Source organism: Hemitrygon akajei, chromosome 6 (genome assembly GCF_048418815.1).
Source record: "Hemitrygon akajei chromosome 6, sHemAka1.3, whole genome shotgun sequence".
Lineage (NCBI taxonomy): Eukaryota > Metazoa > Chordata > Chondrichthyes > Myliobatiformes > Dasyatidae > Hemitrygon > Hemitrygon akajei.
In genome coordinates this window covers 128,885,053-128,905,955 of record NC_133129.1, presented here as the reverse complement: position 1 = coordinate 128,905,955, position 20,903 = coordinate 128,885,053, and the positions used below count along the sequence as shown (strand labels likewise).

The following is a 20,903-nucleotide window of genomic DNA, read 5'->3' as shown; positions in this document are numbered from 1 at the left end:
GATCCCTTCTTCTTCAGCCCTTTACCACTTGATGTATCCCCTCCCAGCTTCTTACTTCGTCCTCCTTCTGCCCCCACTTACCTGTCTCACATATCACTGCCAGCTTGTAGTCCTTCTCCTTCCCCCACCCTCTGCCCCATTCCTCTCCAGTGCCCAAGAAGGGTCTCGGCCAAAAATGTCGGCTGTTTATTCCCCTCCATAGATGCTGCCTGACTTGCTGAGCTCCTCAAGCATTTTGTCTGGGGTGCAGATCTGCCTTTTTCCTACCTTCAGTGCTCTGACTGACACAAGTCATTCTATTATTCAAAAGAAAATCTAGCAGCTACAGCTGCTGGAAGTTTTCAATAAAAAACAGAAAATGCTGAAAACACAACAGGTTAAACAGCGTCTGAGAACTGAGAAACAAATTTACTATTTTAGTTTGAGATCCTCCATCAGAACTGAACAGTTTTGAAGGCAGGTCACATACCAGAAATATACACTCCCTTTTCGCAGATGCTGCTGGACCTGCTGAGTATTTCCTGCTGGTGCGGTTTCATTTCTTTCTATGAATTAACAGGTGTTTATTCTCCCTTCTTTACATAAGGTAATGATGACACATGATTTACTTGCACACCACACTTATCTATTTATACTTTTATAGTAAGGGATAATTAACACCACTGTCATGTTTTCATCTGTTCTCCAACAATTTCTTCACAGTTTGTTTTCTATTTTGAGTGGGTGCTTTTTCTTTCCTCTTTATTCTGCTTCTTCTAACAAGGTGCTGCTATATTTAATACCTAAACTCTCAAACCCCAAATGAACAGGAAATGTGGAAGTTCAGCCTCTGTATGAACTGCCATTCACTGGATGACACTGATAGCGTTTCCACATTCCTAGTCAGAGGAGCAACAGGGGTTTTGGTGGACCTGAGCGATCTCTTCCAGTTCATCCGTGACACAGCTTAAATCTCCTGCTTTCATTTCTATTTTTTTCCTTTTCAAGGTGGCTAGGGTCCTGTCAGAGTCATGATCTACAGCTGTGCTTAAACTATGTTCTTCATGGGCACTGGGTTCTCGCTCTTAGAAACTTGGCAAGCAGCCTGCGCTTTGGTATCTCCAGGAGTGGCATGGGAGACGTGTGGCTTTGGGATGCAGCCCCTGTGGATGATCTGATTCCTCGCGTAAATCCCAGTCCGCTACACTTGTGTCCAGGATTAGGCAATTTTATTGAACCATGTGTTTAAGGAGAAATTCAACGGTTCAATTTAATATCAGAGAATGTATGCAGTATATACTCTTACTCTTCACAGGCATCCGCAAAACAAGAGGAGAAAAACCTAAAGAATGAATGACGAGAAAACATTAGAAACCCCTCCCCCCTACAAACTGCAGCAAAAGCATCAACCCTCACCCCCCCCCGCTTCAGCAAAAGTATCAGGCCCTCCCACCACCCAAGCAATAGCAAAGCACCCCCACCCCCCCAAGACCATGATGTAGATCGCTGAGATCGAGACAGAGGGTGAAGCTGTTGGAAGCCTCTGCACTAGAGTGATCTCTCTCTCTTTCAATGGTGAGTGAGAGTCTGCTGGCTCTGAGTCGGGGGAAACTCAAATAAGCAACGCTGCGGGCTGTAACATCAAAGCAGCGAGCTGTCGGCCTCCCCTCTCACTGTGGCAGGAGTGATTTCTCTCCCTCCGTCATTAGTGAGAGAGAGTGGGCTTGCTGAGATGTCAAGGTTGCGATGGACAATAGTTTTTGATGGACTCTAGATCATGGTCTCTGGGGGGCTTTGCTATTGCGTGGGTGGTGGTGGGGGGGGCCTGATGCTTTTGCTGAAGCAAGGGGGAGGAGGAGCGGGTGGGAGAGGGTTAATGGTTTTGCTGCAGCTTGTGGGTGGGAGGGGGAAGGGGGTTCTAATGTTTTCCTGTCATTCATTCTCCAGGTTTTTTTTCCTCTTCTTGTTTCGCAGATGTCTGCGAAGATTAAGAATTTCAGGTTGTATACTGTGTACATTCTCTGATATTAAATTGAATCATTGAATAAAACTGCCTAATCCTGGACACAAGGGCAGCAGGCTGGGAATTTCCTACCACATGAACCTACTGGAGTTGTGTTGCTGCCTTCTGCCAAATACTAAACTGAAGCAACTCAGAATAGAGACAAGGCCCTGGCTGCTGCTGTGTACATAAAAACGCTATACATTTCTCCATGCTATTAGACACTGAACTTAGTTGTCTCAGGTTGTACAAGGGTAAGGACGTCCTACTGCCATTGATAGAGAATAGTGAGACCACCCCCAGAATTGTGTGTGCAGATTCCTTGCCGATATACAGATACTGTTTTCATGGAAGAAGATTCACTGGATTGTTTCCTGGTATTGAGGAGAGACTCTATTGTATGGGGGGACATTAAGATAATTATGCCTGTATCCACTTGCGTTGAAAAGCATGATGGGAGATCACAGTGAAATGTATAAAAATCTGTTAGGGCTCAAAAGGCTGTTTGAAAGGAGAATACTTCCACCCCTCCACACCCCAGGTGGGAGATCATGAGGTAGGGGTGACAGTTACAGGATACAGGGTAGGACATTTCCGACTGAGATGATAAATTTCATTAAAGGGTAGTCAGGTCACAGGTAATACTGTATTTAAGGAGAGGGGTAGTTTTCTACACACAAAAGACCTTAAATGCTATGGGACGAGCAGGAACATGGCATTGAGACAGAGGATTATCTATGTCCACAGTGAATGGTGGAGCATGCTTCAAGGAGTAAATGGCTGACTCTTGCTTCTATTTTCTCAGTAAGTCAGAAAAATGTTCACAACTGCATGAAGAATAGGAAGCTACGAAGGGATACAAAAATTGACTGGAAGCTTCAAGGAACCCACATTTTGAAAACTCAGATGCAGTGGGACCCAATAGTGTACTGCTTGCACAATAGGTTTTAATGCAGTAGGATAACCATAAGACCATAAGATATAGGAGCCGAATTAGACCATTTGGCCCATTCAGTCTGCCCCACCATTTCATTGTGGCTGATTCACATTCCCTCTCAGCCCCAATCTCCTACCTTCTCCCCGTATCCCCTCATGCCCTGACCAATCCTGTCTTGGTCAACCTCTGCCTTAAATGTACCCAACAAAACCAACAGATTCACCACTCTCTGGCTTCTCTAATTACGAAAAAAATATGTAAACTTCTTGAGCACTAATGGTATCAGCAGAAACGGTATCAACAGTAACATTTGTAAGCTAGCATGTAGACCTTTTGGAGGGAAGACATTAAATTTGTCCTCAAAGTAAAGCCTAGGAATTCTGGTAATGGAGCAAGCGAGTTCAGGAACTTAGTGACAGCACTTGGCCTCCAGAGTAGATGAGATGTAGCTCAGAACCTTCTAATTCCTGAAATAAGACTGCTTAAATGCAAGTTTTGAAGGTCAAAGGCATCATGGAATAAATATAGTCTGTGTACAGCCATAAAGAGAAGCAAGGTTCTGTCTGACAGCTGGATAGCAACTCCAAGGACCTTGATGTGGTGGGTGTTATTTTATTAACTGACATAACTAAATCAGAGCTATTCGAGAAAGAAACAGAAAATATTCCTCGTTTGCACACTGCCCCATTTAATTTGCTCTTAACTAGTATCTTTTATTGATCTCCAATCACTTCAGTGATTGGACCTTGCTATTTATGGTGTCTCAATTATATGCTGTCTCTATAAAGTCCATTGGGCAATCCTCAGTATCTGCTCAAATGCTAATAATTAACCACAAGGATAATCAATACATTTCTCAGACTTAACACTAACCAGAGCAGACATAGCTGGATAAAACGCTCATGCATCGCTGTCTCCTCATCTATTTGTTTTTCCCCAGAAGATAAAGTTACTAATGACCTATTTTCTAGTTCACTTCTTTCCCTTTGATCTACAGCTTTTCACATTCAGTTCCATCTCCAATTAAAGTATTACCTGTAATGCCTTATCTGTACTATTGTTTCAACTTTGATCTAGCACTATGTAGCATCTTGAAAAAGAGATTTCATTGCCCTGAAGTGCAGCTGTACTTCTGAACTGATTTGAATGCGTTTGAAAGAATGTCCTACAGCATGGCTTGGAAAGAGCTGAGAAATAGAATGAGTTAGCAATGATCTGGAATGCAAATTCAATCCAATTTTATAATACTGGGAGAAAATATGGATGCACAAGCCAACAAAATCAAACACCCACAAACATGTTGCAGATTTCCGGCCTGATTTTGAACTTGTACATTAATTTGAGGTGGTGGTTTAAGGTACAGATTAAAAGAATACAATGGACCGATGAAGCTAGCTCCAATGGCCAAATGCTCTAATCCTATTTATACATTGTGCAGGGAGAGGGATGGTCAGTGGGAAATAGGCATCCGTTAGTCTCGTGAGACCATGGATTTGCACCTTGGAAGGTTTCCAGGGCGCAGGCCTGGGCAGGGTTGTATGGGAGACCGGCAGTTACCCAAGCTGCAGGCCTTCCCCTCTCCATGCCACCGATATTGTCCAAGGGAAGGGCACTAGATCCCACGCAGCTTGGCACCGGTGTCGTTGTAGAGCGATGTGTTGCTCAAGGACACAACACGCTGCCTCAGCTGAGGCTTGAACCAGTGACCTTCAGATCACTAGACCGATGCCTTATCCGATAGGCCACGCGCCAACATAAGTGGGAAATAAGGCAAGGGTAACAGAACTCAAGGGGCTTTCTGTCCTGTTGAGCTGATACAGACCCAGTAACCTGTTTCTGTAGACTGTTATAAGATGCAGGTTAGTTACAAGCAGGCAGAGGTGAAGACAGATTTTCTGTATTAAATGAAAAGAGTTCCTTACCATCACACGGATTTACTGCCACTGCTGCTGTGCTGCCTGCAATACAGCCACTGATGAAGGAAACATAAAATGGAGCTTTCTCTTCTACACTCTTCTGCCCCAGCTTGTTAAGATTAGCAAACAGTGGGAAGTAGATGATGGAGAAAGGAACGTCCCTTTAAAGAGAAAGATTTGTTATCCAGAAAATATTACATACCGTGTAACACTTTGTTTATTACAACGCATTATGACTGCCAACAACTAATTAAAATTGACCACTACAGTATATATGAAAGTACTTTGCCGCAGTTAAAACTTCCATCAAAGCAAAACCATCATCCTGACTACGGAGATGGGAGACAGATAGCATCGTCAGTCATGAAAAAAGATACAAAGGAGTAATTATTCAAAAGCGATTACCGAGAGTTGCAAATATCCTACTGCAAGTTAAATCATAATTAACGTGAGAATCCTGAACACAGAACAAATGACTGCAACAGAATTTTACAAAGAACCACACAGATCACAGCACTTTTCTTTTCCTTTTGACACAATTTTACCACCACATTCAGAGGAAATGCTGATCAGTATCATAAATCATTTGACAGTTTGGAATCATTATCATTTTCAAATTAGATGGGAGGTGATTGACCAATCTTTCTATAATATGCCTTCCTCCCCATACTCTATAATTCAACTAGAGTATTTATTCATGTCCGACCAAGATAAATAACCTTTTGAGTATTCCCTCAGCAGTAAACAATGGCTGCTAAAGCACCCAATTATAAGGAAAGGACACAGTTGACGAATAAGCCATACTAGAGGCATTTAATATAACTTGGATATTTAAGCAATACAAGTGTGCTGTTTTCTATTAACTTTGAGCATTTCACAGGAAAACTATCTCACTTTCTGTGTTGTACCTCCTCTGCTCTCTGCCCTCAATAATCATTAAGGGCATGATTAATGTGTGCTTAATGAGCCTTTTTAAAACGTGGTCAAATTTAAATTCTAATGTACACTACCGAGAAGTCAGGCATGGGAACTCAGTCTGTTAAAAGTTGACCACTTGTTTGTTATACCACCCCTTGCTAGGCAGAGACCAGAAATGGATGGTTGTGCACTTGGTCCATCAGATTGGTTACACAGGAAAATAACAAGGTGTTAGTACATAGAAACATGCTCACCTTATAAACTGAAATTGTGTTGATTTTAAGCAGTATAAAAAGTGTACAAACTGCAATTTATGATGCGTTGCACTGCATTGGCAGCTGGCTGACGGCTGCACAGGGATGTACTGGCTAGCTGCAATGCAATGCAATCATCATTTTGTTCTGCTTATCCATGCCTGCCCACTGTAGTGCAGGAATATATTGGGAATCAGAGAGCTATACATCTGACCTCTAGTTCCGCTGCTGGTCTAATGATACAAGTTCAATGGCAGCTCTGTGATACACTGAATTGTTGTGTGGTTACATCGCTTCAGGACTCTGTTTCATACAGTCTTCACGCTTATCTTTTTGTAATTTTATGTTAACTAACATTTTAAATAAATTTACATAGGCAAATAGTTCAAATGAATTACTTTTTAATTATTTAAATGTCAGACTGAAACAGCACAGAAGCAGGCCCTTTGGCCTATCATGCCTACACCGAACGTTGCACTCATCTTCCCTAATCCTACTTGCCCACATCAGCCCCATATCCTTTTATACTTTTCCTATTTCGGGTGCCTGTTTTAAGTGCCTCTTAAATAGTAGTATTAGTATCTGATTTCATCACATCTTCTGCAGCTCAATATCAACCACACTCAATGTAGAAATAAAACTCCTCATATTCCCTTTAAAATTCATACATCTCACTTCAAATATATGCACTCGCGTTTACTAATAGTACTAGCATGGGAAAAAGATTCAGATCATTTATCCTATTTAAGCCTCTCATTCTTTCATTTATCTTTATCAGGTCACCCTCAGCCTCCTTCATTCCAGGGAAGAGAAACCTAACCTATCCAATCTCTCCCCACAACTAAAGTCCTCGAACGCAGGCAGCATCTTGGTGATCTCCTCTGCAACTCCTCCAGTGCAATTGCACCCTTCCTATGGGGTGATGTAGAACTGCATACAATATTCCAATTGAGGTCTGTTCAGTGTTTTTACAAGTTGCAACAATGCCCAACTCCTCCTGATATTCTACATTGCAGTCCAACTAGGCAAGCATGTCATATGCCTTCTTCACCAGCTTATTGATTTGTGTATGAAATGTCTCTCTGTTCATCAATATTCCTTCGGCACCCCCTATCTTGATCTGTATACGTCTTACCCTCATTTGACTTCCTAAAATACACCAATTGGCACTTGTGAAGATGAAATTCCATCTGCCAATGCTCTGCCCCACTTCCAGCTGATCCATACCTTAAGCCTGAGGCAACCTTCCTTGCTATGCACAACAACACAGTTTTTGTGCCATCTGCAGAATTACATTCACATCGAAGTCATTAACACACATCACAAACAACAAAAGGTCCGAGCATTAGTTCTTCACATTTCAAAACCCTTCGGTTGAGGGACATTGGAAGATCATGAAAATGGGCTTTGGACAGTACAAACTATGGGAAGGCCATCACTGATAATTAAGTAATTCTACTACATGCAGCCTTGTAACGGGTTATTACGGACTGCTTCATTTTGCAGAGGGACCACAGCAGCAAAACTGTCAAGTAGTTGGCAGCCCCACAGCTGTGAGAGGCAAATGCAAAGGGGGCATCTTGTGAGAGGTTTATGCAAGGCATGGGCCAGGTGTAGCACCATCCAACACTCTGTTGAATCAGAGATGGTGAAGGCTTCCACGTTTTACCTATACCAGAAAATGCTCCCACTACGAAAGATTATTCACCTTAGTGTTGAGATTATAGCCACAGATAGTGTATTCATGTTAATTAGTCTGAGAATCTAGTCACTGTTTAATGTTTAGTCTCTAAACATAAATTATAGTTACTGTTTACATGTGATCTCAAAATGTCAGGTATTTGACAAGATTGATATAGGCCATCCTTGGGTTACAGATACCTGACTGAGGACACCCCTACATATGAACCGAGCTCCTCTATTATTATTAAATTCAAAAGTCTAACAAATACATTTTCTTACAAAAAGCAGAACTCATTTCCTTTTTCTCTTCACTGGTTCCAGTTCAGTTTATTGTCATTCAAGCAAACAAAACCACATTCCCCCAGACCAAGGTGTACAACACAGTACATATAACTCACACACATAACACATTACCATAAATAAAGTAACAAATACTACGGAGTATTTATGAAAGTAAAACAGTATAATGCTACTGGCGCTTCATAGGTGATGCGATCTGGGAGGTGGCAGGGAGTTCAGTAGTCTCACGGTCTGGGGGAAGAAGCTGTTTCCTACCCTAGCAGTTGTTCTCTCCTATCAAACTTGTGCATTTTTGACATCAATTATTACAACACCGTGAAGATACAGTTATTGCATCACATGATTTTTTAAAATGTATTTTCTGACTTATCTGTTAAAACAGGACAGGTTTCTTACCCAGGGATGGTCTATGTTTCAAGGATAATTAAGTGGATGGAAGCTGGCACCTATGGTTTCTTTCTGAGAAAAGAGCTAGTGTTGATTGAAAAACTGAAGAGAAACATGGAAACGAAATGACAGATTCTTATTCATGGGCCATTTAAACATGAAACAACTTCCACCCATCCTAATTCTATTTCTTTCAATCAATGTCATTGTAAGCAATGACAGTGATTGACCTTGCTGAATAAAACATGAATGCCTTGCAGAAGATTATAATCTGTGTAAATGCAAAGGGGCTGAGCTGAGAATTTAACGAAAAGTTGAATTAGAAGCATATTTCCACCACTCCCTACCATCCAAGTTAGTCCATTCGCAATGAAGGATCGCAGTAAAATATTTTAATAGCCGGATCAAAATCAATTCTGCTTCCTTTTATCTATTTGATAAAATATAAATGCTACTGTGCATGACAGCTTTCAAGACAATGCTGAAAGAGTTTATTTATGAGTCAGACATCTAGATGGCTGAGACGTATTTAAACGACAGTCTTTAAGTTCTCTGTTTGGGATGCTATTTTCCACTGGCACATACTGACTCAATGACCTTTGGCCACTTAGCCTCTTGCATTTTAAAATTCTCATCCTTTCCCCTCTCTTTCCTTATAATCATCCCCAGACCTCATTCCTTCAGTACTCCTCCAACCCTTTGATTCTGTACAAATTTCACCTATGAGGGCAAATCTTCAGTAACCTAAGCCATAACCTCTGGAATCTAGGACTTTAGCTACTCCATATCCTCTCTCATTTTAAGATCCTCCTTAAAACCCACCTGTCTGAACTCCTTCCCGATTATTCCTTCTGCAAGCACACTTTTTCTTTGACTAAGTCACTGCATGTGCTTGAAATAGATTTTTTAAGCTGAGATGCAACCAAAATATCTCTTATCTTTCAACTCTGTCAGATTGAGTTAAAAATCATGTAAGTGGGAAAAAAAGCCAGCGCTGTTACTTTCAGAACTGCTGTGATATTGAACCTTGTTTGATTGCATTTGGTTGTGATCAGTCTACACAAGTTACAACTTGTCACATACCTTAGCAATGTTGCCCCTAAGCCTTTGTAAAGGCCAGTAATTCCCTTGCTTCTGAGCAGCTCTTTGGTGATCTGCGTGGCAGTCTGTGGGGACTTGATAGCAGAGGTAGCATGACTTGCACTGGAAATAGGGCTTCCCGAGGGGGAGCTTGACACCGCCTGCGCTGCCATCAGCTTCTGTTGGGCGGCTGCATGTAATTACAGAGAAAATAGGTCAGGAGGAGCAAGCAGATTAAGCCAGATATATCACAGAGCGTGTGGAGCATCCATCTGCACAACAGGATATTTCAGCATTAATGATAGAAGTGTCAAGAATATTGACTCTCCAACTGTGCATTTTCCTTTTCTGTTTAAAGTGTCGAGTCAAAATGGTGCACAATTCATAGCTTTCTCTTCTAAAGAGTGTGTGTGAGGGGGCACGTGGCTTTCAGCTAGATCCTTAATTCACAGGCATCTTGCAGTGAAACTGTCCTGTAGTCTGACCTTGCGCCAGTTTTCCGGGCGCCTGCCTACTATGCACACGTTACATCATTAGTGACCCTCCCCACCCAAGTGGCCGCCAAAGATCGTCAACCAGCAGCAGTCTCAGTGTGCTGCCCTGGCCTCTCAAGCACAGAGCTGGGGTAACTGGGCGACATGCAGCGATCCGGACAAATGAAATAGGAGAAGCCACAACCTCAGATCCCCATTTTCACACAACTCCATCATTACCTATTAGGTTCTTCACACCCAATTGTATGGAATTTGCACATTCTTCCCATGTCTGCGTGCATCTCCGCACAGTTCTCTGGTTTCCTCCTAGATCTCAAAGGTGTACAGGTTGGGAGGTTAATTGGGCACTATATATTGCCCCTGGGGCATACATCTGAGGGAAATTAATGAGACTGAGGTGAATTATCCTGTTTCTATTTTCACTTTGTTACCAAGGGAATAGGGAAAAAGCACGGAAACATGCTCCTCAGCCCACTGACACTGTGCTCACCATTAACTGTGGGCTGCTGGGCCTAATTCCATGCTGTATGTCTCTATCCCCTTGGTAACAAAAGGAAGCTAAAATCTGGCACTAAATCAGCAGGTCAAGACAAATTCAATAGGTCAAAAGACTTGACTTTTGAAAAGCAAATCAACACAATCACTAAGACAAGAAAATCTGCAGTTGCTGGAAATCCAAGCAACACACACACAATGCTGGAGTCTTTTTCCTGTTGATCAGTGTCAGAAAGTCAAATTAAATCCACGGTGATTCAATGTTGTTAAACAATAAAACATGAACACTTCCAGTGGGGGTGAATTCTTTTTACATGTGCCCAAGACCTATTCACAGTATTGTTGATAAATAGTTAAATAAATAATATTGAGACAATAGACAATAGGTGCAGGGGTAGGCCATTCGGCCCTCCGAGCCAGCACCGCCATTCAATGTGATCATGTCTGATCATCCACAATCTGTACCCCGTTCCTGCCTTCTCGCCGTATCCCATGACTGCTATCTTTAAGAGCTCTATCTAACTCTTTCTTGAAAGCATCCAGAGAATTGGCCTCCACTGCCTTCTGAGGCAGAGCATTCCATAGATCCACAACTCTCTGGGTGAAAAAGTTTTTCCTCAACTCCGTTCTAAATGGCCTACCCATTATTCTTAAACTGTGGCCTCTGGTTCTGGACTCCCCCAACATCGGGAACATGTTTCCTGCCTCTAGCATGTCCAATCCCTTAATAATCTTATATGTTCCAACCAGATCCCCTCTCATCCTTCTAAATTCCAGTGTATACAAGCCCAGTCGCTCCAATCTTTCAACATATGACAGTCCTGCCATCCCGGGAATTAACCTCGTGAACCTACGCCGCACTCCCTCAATAGCAAGAATGTCCTTCCTCAAATTTGGAGACCAAAACTGAACACAATACTCCAGGTGTGGTCTCGCCAGGGCCCTGTACAACTGCTGAAGGACCTCTTTGCTCCTATACTCAACTCCCCTTGTTATGAAGGCCAACATGCCATTAGCTTTCTTCAATGCCTGCTGTACCTGCATGCTTACTTTCAGTGACTGATGAACAAGGACACCTAGATCTCGTTGTACTTCCCCTTTTCCTAACTTGACACCATTCAGATAGTAATATGCCTTCCTGTTCTTGCCGCCTAAGTAGATAACCTCACATTTATCCACATTAAACTGCATCTGCCCACTCACCCAACCTAAGTCACCCTGCATTTTCCTAACATTCTCCTCATATTTCACACTGCCACACAGCTTTGTGTCATCTGCAAATTTACTAATGTTACTTTTAATCCCTTCATCTAAATCATTAATGTATATTGTAAATAGCTGCGGTCCCAGCACCGAGCCTTGCGGTACCCCACTAGTCACTGCCTGCCATTCTGAAAAGGACCCGTTACTCCCTACTCTTTGTTTCCTGTCTGCCAACCAATTTTCTATCCATGTCAGTACCCTATCCCCAATACCACGTGCTCTAAGTTTGCCCACTAATCTCCTATGTGGGACCGTATCAAAAGCTTTCTGAAAGTCCAGGTACACTACATCCACTGGCTCTCCCTTGTCCATTTTCATAGTTAGATCCTCAAAAAATTCCAGAAGATTAGTCAAGCATGATTTCCCCTTCGTATACATCACAACTACTTACTCTTAGCTTTCCATCACAAGACATCAGAGCTGGTTTGATGAGTCACCAAACCTGGGAGTTAATTAAATACGAACACAATGTGTTCCTCAAAAACAAAATTAAAAAATATAGTTCTGCAGCTACATGGAAGTCAGAAAACCCCCTCGGCCTGTACAGTTGACAGTAGATAGAAAGAGCTTAAGAGTTCCAGCAGCTGTTGATAACTATGAGATGCACACTTTCTTCAGCTAAAGCCTAAATACCCACAGGCCTAGCCCACTGTAGGTGTAACATATGTGATTCTCTGATTTGCACAGTGGCCGAAGCTAAATCTGTATCTAACAGGAGAATAGCTATGATCTTCACAAGGTCAGCAAACTTTTTTTTTTATCACTGAAATCTAACTCTTCAGCTAAAATCCAGGCTGTCCTCTGCCCAGCCACTTGTTCCAATGGCCTTTTCATCATATATCTTAGGTGCCCCCTCTGGATTTAAATGATTCTCAGTTTCCACCTTTCTTATTGAGACCTTACCACCCACAGGTGGAAAATTTGTATGCACACACTACCCTATGTCAAAGTGGCCAGATCTGAACAGAAATATTCCTGAGGTTTCATCGCCTACAACTGCTCCACATGGCCAGCTTGTTTTAAGAATGCCAAAAATTCTGAAAGAAAAGAAATCTCACAGCAGTTCAGATACAATTAAAAGATAGAAAATGCAAGCCAGAAATTCAAAATCAACACAACAAATTAAAAATAAAAAATGACTCTGGAAATCAGGAATGAAATCAAAGTGCTGGTCTTGCAGCAGAAATGGAAAGAGAAACAGTAAAGACTTCCGATTGAAGAAATGAAGGTCTGACAAACCATGTTCAACCTGGAATATCAACATATTATACACAAAATGCTAGAAGAACTCAGCAGGCCAGGCTGTATCTATCGAAAAGAGTAAATAGTTGACATTCTGGGCCTTCTCCATAATGCTATCTGGCCTACTGAGTTCCTCCAGCATTTTGTGTGTGTATCTTTGGATCTCCAGCATCTGCAGATGTTCTCATGTTTCTGAAATATTAACTGTTTCTCTGCCCAAACTTATGAGCAATTCCAGCACTTTCTGACTTACATATTGAATTCTGGAATACAGAACTCTTTTGTTCCACCTACCAAGACGACCTGCATCTTGCAGCTGAATCTTCAACATCTCCATGGGTGTGGTTACGACAACCTGACAGGTCCCGGCACCACAGCCTGCCAGCATCTCCCTCAACAAAGTCAGCTTCTTCCTACAAAAGGAAGCAAAAAGGTAACAGTGGATTTGATAAGTGACACTGACAATTGTGACAGGCACAAAACACCAGGAGCAGGCCAGATGCAAACACTTGAGAAATTCAACAAAGAATTTTGAAAAACAGGACCAAGTAATTTCTTGTAATTCTATCTTTGTTTTAAAAGGCAGAAAAATGTCAATTTCTAAGTTGTCCATTGTTTCCTTCAAAAAATAGATTCAATGGGGTTTAAAGCTTTCCTGCGTCATCGCTTGGTGCAATATCAGTGTATTTCCACCCACTAAGAATTTCTTCTTCAATGCTAGATGGTTGATGTTTGTAGAGAGAGGCATCCTGCATCACGCAGAATTTATGCTGAACCAATAAGAGACAGCGACAAATAATGCATCCAGTCAATCACGCAACTTTTGGAAGTCTGAAAGTTGCCTTCATAATCTATGTTTTGAAACATACTTCGTAAACAAAAAAAAATGCACCCTTATCACACCAGTATGAGGATGTCTCGTACTAAGCAATCTTTGATTGGTTTATGACAGAAAATGATTTGCATGTGACAACATTTAAGTAAACAAGGTTACTTAATGATCAGAAACCAAAACAAAAGTGGGCACAGCGAATCGAGTTGCCGGCTTACAGCACCAGCAGTTTTGGTAGTCTTGACCTTCAGCGATTGCTTGATCTCTACGTGGAGTTTACACACTGTCCGTGCAGTTTTTCTGCCGGTGCTTCAGTCTCCTCCCACATCCCAAAGCCGTAAAATGGCCACTGTAAGAAACTACTCTTAGTGCAACCGAGTGGGAGAATCTTGGAAGGGTTGATGGGATTTTGGGAAGAATAGATCACGGACTAAACTAGTGGGGAATGAGACTGCTGCGAGCCAGTGTAGATTCAATATGCCAAATGGCCTCTTCTATATCATTGGGAAATATGGAAAGCAACAACCCACAGAAGGTGCAGAGCCAATCAGGTCCTGGGTTTAAATCTCTAGTGCTTTTTTTTTTAAAGAAAGAAACACAGCAAAAAGGCACAGCTACAAAAAAAAAACATCTTCCACATGTTTCTCCTAACCATTGAACCGAAGGTCAATACCCAAGAGGAAAATACAGTGCTCAAAACAATGATTAAAATATGAAGTTACAAATCAGAAAGAAATCTTGATTACCCAAAATAACACCACAAATTGAAACCAATCCTCAATATCCTGTGCTGTGCCTTGTGAGATAGTCTGTGAGAGATCTTAAGGAGCAAGATGCCTGAGGTACACCCTAGGGTGCACTGGGACACATCATCAACTAGGACATCATGTTATCTGAGGTCATCAGGTGTTTCGGCTCTTTCAATATCAGGCACTCTCACCCAGGCACCGTAGCTAGGGTTGATCAGGCCCTGGCTTGTGCCCCAGCAACACTGGTCTACGGGTCACAGCTCTTGATCCATAGCTATTTGCAGGCTTTCTTAGCAGCCTCTGTGACAAATCGTGTTCTTTTCTTTGCAGTCCCTGTAATGCCAAGGAGGGAGTCGGTTCTGCAAAATGAACGGTCAGCAAAACTCCTACACCTCACCTCTACAGGTCCTCATAATGCCCTCCACCCTTGCCTCTGGGACTGCTCTACCAGCTCCTGGTATTTGGCTTTCTTACACTCTAATGCCTCCTCAATTCGGTCTTCCCAAAGAACTTTCAGCTCTGCCATGATCAGCTGCTTCAAGGTTTCTGACAGAATGACAAGGTTGTGGGGAAAACGTACTTGCTCAAAGGTGCATTTGCAACCTGTACGCACATGCACAAGAATTAACCATGCAAGTGGGAAGCTTTAGCAGATCTAGTATGTAAAATCTGTACCCTTCTCAGTTAGCTTAGAAAACAGACTACTTCTTATTTGAAGAAGCAAGAACAATGACAAAACCCCAAGTATAGCACTTGATGCAAGGTTTAGCTTACAAGTATATTGGAAATCATGAGGAATGAAACCCTAAGTCTACGATGACCTAAAACAGTAATTTCACAATGGATTCCAGATGCAGAGTAGAGGAAGAAGTGGAGGCACTAAGACAGGAAGGCTAAAAGTTTGACTGCAAAACTGAGCTGAGAAGAGGATTGTTAGGTAAAACTACAGTCGGAAGTCTCTTTTGACCCCAAGTACAACTTTAAATTTTGCAAGGATTGATAATCACATCAGGCCTATCACAAACTAGGATGTTGCCTAGATTGATGTGTATTGACTATAAGGAGGGGATGGACAAACCTTGATTGTTCTCTCTGGAGCATCAGAAGCTGGAGGTGACATGACAGAAGTATATAAAATTATGAGAGGCCTAGAAATACATGGTAGACAGTCATTTTCCTAAGGTGTAAATGTCAAATATTAAAGAGCAAAGGTTTACGGTGAGTTGAGGAAAGCTTAATGGGCACATGTGAAACAAGACTTTGTTTAATCAGAGTGGATGTGGAAGAGTTTGCAGATCCCACTTTGGCCTTGTCAGATACTTCTAAAGCAACAAAATGTAGGCAAGTTATCTTGATCGCAGGGCACTGCCTAAGAGTCGACTTCCCATGTGGCCTGATAGCAAGAGTACAAATCTCGGATAATTCCCTACCACATCCTGTGGGAACTTGGAAACATATCTCATTCACTTGAACAGAAGAGAATGGCTCTGAGGAAACAAGTTTTAATTTGTGTTCTCATTTGTTTTATTGTATTGTTTTTTATTTTGTATTATTGCATAATTTGTTATGTTGAAGTGTCTTAATGAATTGAACATTTTTAGGTGCTTTCACTTGTTTATAAAATATCAATAATATTATATTACTAATTAAATCATATTACACTTAAATAGTTTGAATTTAATTATGTTTTCTGATTGTTTAATTCTAAAATTTTGAATATTGCATGTTTTGACAACTTTGCTATCAGTCTAACTGAAATTGGCTGAAAATGTACCATACTTGCTCTGGCCCTCAAGTGACAGACTCCAGAAACAGAGAGAACAGGAATGCTCTTGGCATTTCCTCTCCCCTTTAAATATTTCATTGTTCATTATTATTCAAGCATGTTGTACAACTGCTGGGCTTTGACTCAGCCTATTTGTTATGGGATCACTTAGCTCCACTGCATGTTCCTTGTTTCAGATCCACTAGATTGTCTCCTCAACTTCATTTTTAGGCAAGGTGTCTTGATCCTGGGATGTTCTTCAGTATTCCTCAATAAACTCAGAATCAGGTTTAATATCACCAGTATATTTTGTGGCAGCAGCACATTGCAATACATACAATAAAAATTATACATTGCAATAGGAGATACATACAAAACAATTAAATAAGTAATGCAAAAAGAGAGCAAAAAATGGAAAAGTGAGAATGTACAAGGGTTCATAGATAGATAGATAGATAGATAGATACTTTATTCATCCCCATGGGGAAATTCAACTTTTTTTCCAATGTCCCATACACTTGTTGTAGCAAAACTAATTACATACAATACTTAACTCAGTAAAAAATATGATATGCATCTAAATCACTATCTCAAAAAGCATTAATAATAGCTTTTAAAAAGTTCTTAAGTCCTGGCGGTAGAATTGTAAAGCCTAATGGCATTGGGGAGTATTGACCTCTTCATCCTGTCTGAGGAGCATTGTATCGATAGTAACCTGTCGCTGAAACTGCTTCTCTGTCTCTGGATGGTGCTATGTAGAGGATGTTCAGAGTTATCCATAATTGACCGTAGCCTACTCAGCGCCCTTCGCTCAGCTACCAATGTTAAACTCTCCAGTACTTTGCCCACGACAGAGCCCGCCTTCCTTACCAGCTTATTAAGACGTGAGGCGTCCCTCTTCTTAATGCCATTTCTGAAATCTGACAGAGGGCAAGAAGCTGTTCATAAGATGTTGAGTATGTCTTCAGGATCTTGCATCTCCTCCTAGATGGTAGCAATGAGAAGAGGGCACGTCCTGGGTGATGGGGGTCCTTTTTGAGGCATTGCCTTCCAAAGATGCCCTCAATGCTGGGGAGGCTAGTGCCCATGATGGAGCTGGCTGAGTTTACACTATTCTGCAGCTTTCTCCAATTCTGTGCAATGGACCCTCCATACCAGTTGGTGATGCAACTAGTTAGAATGCTCTCCATGGTACATCTGCAGAAATCCGCGAGAGTCTTTGGTGACATATCAAGTGTATTCAAACTACTAATGAAATATAGCTGCTGTTATGTTTTCTTTGTAATTGCATCAATATATTGGGCCCAGGATGGATCTTCAGAGATGTTAACACCCAGGAACCTGAAACTGCTCACCCTTTCCACTGCTGATCCCTTGATGAGGACTGGTGTGTGTTCCCATGACTTCCCCTTCCCAAAGATCACAATCAATTCCTTGTTCTTTCTGACATTGAGTGCAATATTGTTGTGACACCACTCAACCAGATGATCTAGCTCACTTCTATATACCACCTTGTCACCATCTGAAATCCTGCCAACAATAGCTGCGTCATCAGCAAATGAGAAATAGGGATTAGAAACAGGAAACTGGGTTTGGTCCCAATGGATTAACAGCAGTGGCTGAACAAGAAAAAAATAATTTATCATCTTCTCCTGATGCTTGAAATAACAGTGTAGTTCCACAGAGGACAACACCAAACTATAACAATATAGTTTATAAATACACTAATCAACTCAAACAGTGGATAGGAAGCCTTCAGAATTTCCCACAAGTAAGTTATCCTTTTTTCCAGTACTACTAACTACAGCAAATATAATAATGTGTTTTTCCATGGAAGGGGTGTTTTTTTCCACTATCTTATTTTTGGGGAGTGTTGGCCAAGCTCAGCAAGTGAAGTTGATGATTTAGTGTTTCAAATCTTCTAAACTTTGTGTGTGCCTGTTTGACCTCTTTCAAAAAGGAACCAAGAGAAAGGAAACCACACAATTTATTTTTAATTCACATCATGGAAAGGCAGGCAGGCTTTGTGACTTTATTCCGTCACCATCTCCTTATTTCTGTTAAATGCTTCACAAACTCACGTAGTGAATAACAAGATCATTACATGCAATATGCAGCGTACTAAGAATCACCAGGGACATTAAAAGCTGACTCAGTTTCTCCTTTTATACGCTAATCTGGATACAATTTCAGAAGAGGATTTATGCATCACTGCAGCTTCGAGCAAAAAGCTGGTGTACTTCTAAATAAGCGGCAGGAGGCATTCAGCTAACGTTAATTAATGCCTAGCTTGTTCTCTGATGACATCCAGAATCTGACACTGCATGGCTATTTGTATCATCGGAAAATAATTAATGCAACATCCTCTCTCCTGCAAAAGAAAACCCGAATCTGTCAACATGAAAGGTGGATTTCCTTCAGCTGCTATTGTACATGTAGGAAAGCTATTGTGTCAATAAGCACTCATGGTTGAGAACGATCCTTATAGCTACTTAATGTCACACTAGTATCTACTAAACCCACCTGTCTGGAAAGAGTTATTGGGTACTGAGAAAAAGACAGGCACAGATCCTGACTGAACTACCGTAGTTCAAACCTTGAGCAGTGACCTTTGGGGTTTGTGTGGATGGTTTTGGGGACAGAGAGGAGAGGTAGAGGTCAAAAAAGGGCTTGAAGGACAGGATCTGGGGAAATTTAAGGAATTAGAAGACAGGATGGCATCTTAATTCTTGCTTCCACACTGCATTTGAAGGGCAGTAATGTGGACATGGGACATCCACAGACCGATTTCATTACGGAGGCTGGGGGCCGAAAAATGTAGACTGTTTTGTGGTTAGAGAATTGTGCGTGTACGTGGGTGGGAGGTAGGAAGAGGGGCTCGTTTTGTTGTTGTTGTTTGTTGCGTCCTGTGTTGTTGTGCTGAGCTTTGTGGGCATGCTATGTTGAGAGTGAAATGTGTGCCAACACTTGCAGCCTGCCATCAAGCACACCCTTTGGTGTGTTGGTTGTTAAGGTCAATGACGCAGTTCGCTGTACGCTTTCATGTACACGTGATAAATAAACTTGAATCTTGCAAAAGCATGTGGAGGTGCTAATGGCTTGTCAGCTAACATCAGCCAAACTAGTAAAGCAGATTGGTTCAGCTTGCTTGTTACTCTTCTAACACTAAAGCCAATCCATGTATGATCACTTGCATTCGTTGCTATGATCTTGGCATGTAGCCACTTACTGTGCCTTTCTCCTGCTACAAAGAAAAGTACCTATTTGTTAGATAGTAATATGAATAGCTTTTTTTCCCGAATTTAAGGATTATTATCTGGTCACTGCAGGTTCTTCCAATGTAGGGAAATTTAGATCTTGACTTTATTATTATAGTGTAAAATCATTGACGGTGGTTTCAGAGATACTTTACATCTCCCTTCAGTTATATATCTATTGATGCCATAAAACTAATCGCATTTTTCCATTCCCCCCCCCCCCATTTTTAACATCCATCACTCCTGACATATGCATGGGTTTACAACACAATTATGCAATCTCAAATTCTTTTGATGCACAACACCATAACACTAAATGCTTTGTATTTTCAATTCAATAACAATGGTACTTTATAGTGACATCCCATCAGATGGACTTTGCTGTCACCAGAAAGATTTGATAAAAATACAAATCAAGATCTGAGACTGAAGCACAACATCTGTTTCTATGGACTTGGCTTCTTTCAAGCCCAAACAGTCCAGAAACAGATGCAAAATAAAATAGCCTATGTGTAGGATCAACTGTAAGGTACTAGGGTCCATAGAAACCCTGCTTCATGACATTGCTCCATGGTATAAAATGTTGGGAACCCTGTACTGGACTGTTGAGATGACTTCCTGGGTAATGTGTTACTCCAGTATTTTTCCTGAAGTTTGAAGTTTGCCTTGGAAAAAGAGGGTGCTTCAAATAGCTCAGTTCAATCAAATGTGGAGCAAAAGGTGGGAAAGCAGTTTGGATAGACAGCTACTGCTCACCGAATATGCTTGTGAGAATGTCACTGCAGTGATACAGACAGTTCTGTTTAAAAGCAGACTTGACTAAAAGAAAGCCTACTAATAAGGAGCAAGATGTTAACATAAGAATCAGCCACTGATCTCTTCAAAACCGAGAGACCATTCAATAAGCTCACTAATCACTACTCCATAAACCTGCATTGATTAAGTGCATCAATGTCTGATGCACCATCAATAACTCTCCGAGACGTGAGGGGAGATATTGGCTTTTATTGACTGGAAGAAAGAACAAGCAGCAATTGACCACCATGCTACATCCTGGAGACTGAGGGCAGGGCTCAGGCCCCAATCGCCTTTATACCGGGGCCTGTGGGAGGAGCCAAAGTCAGTGGGAGGAGCCACAGGAGCAGTTAGCAGGGGGGCGTGTCCAGACAGGTATATGTAGTTCACCACAATGTAATGTCACAAAAAAATCTCAACATTTCAAAATTTCAACAGAAGGGCTTTCCAGATTTTCTGACAAGAGACTGTAAATGCTGTAACCTGGAGCAAAAGGGTCTTGACCCAAGCCATCGGCTGTCCCTTTGCCTCCACAGATACTGCTTATCTCACTGA

At 41.6% G+C, this 20,903-nt stretch overlaps 1 protein-coding gene across 3 annotated transcripts in view; it reads right to left on the bottom strand.

The window, feature by feature from the left end:
• slc25a22a (solute carrier family 25 member 22a) overlaps positions 1-20,903 on the bottom strand; it is a 142,954-nt gene that overhangs the window by 17,029 nt on the left and 105,022 nt on the right. For all 3 annotated transcript variants that reach the window (XM_073049236.1, XM_073049237.1, XM_073049238.1), the window contains 3 exons: positions 13,245-13,363; positions 9,460-9,646; positions 4,841-4,995 (listed from right to left, as the gene is read on the bottom strand). In XM_073049236.1, the coding sequence (XP_072905337.1) occupies positions 4,841-4,995; positions 9,460-9,646; positions 13,245-13,363 (461 nt within the window). The remainder of the gene's footprint in view (positions 1-4,840; positions 4,996-9,459; positions 9,647-13,244; positions 13,364-20,903) is intronic.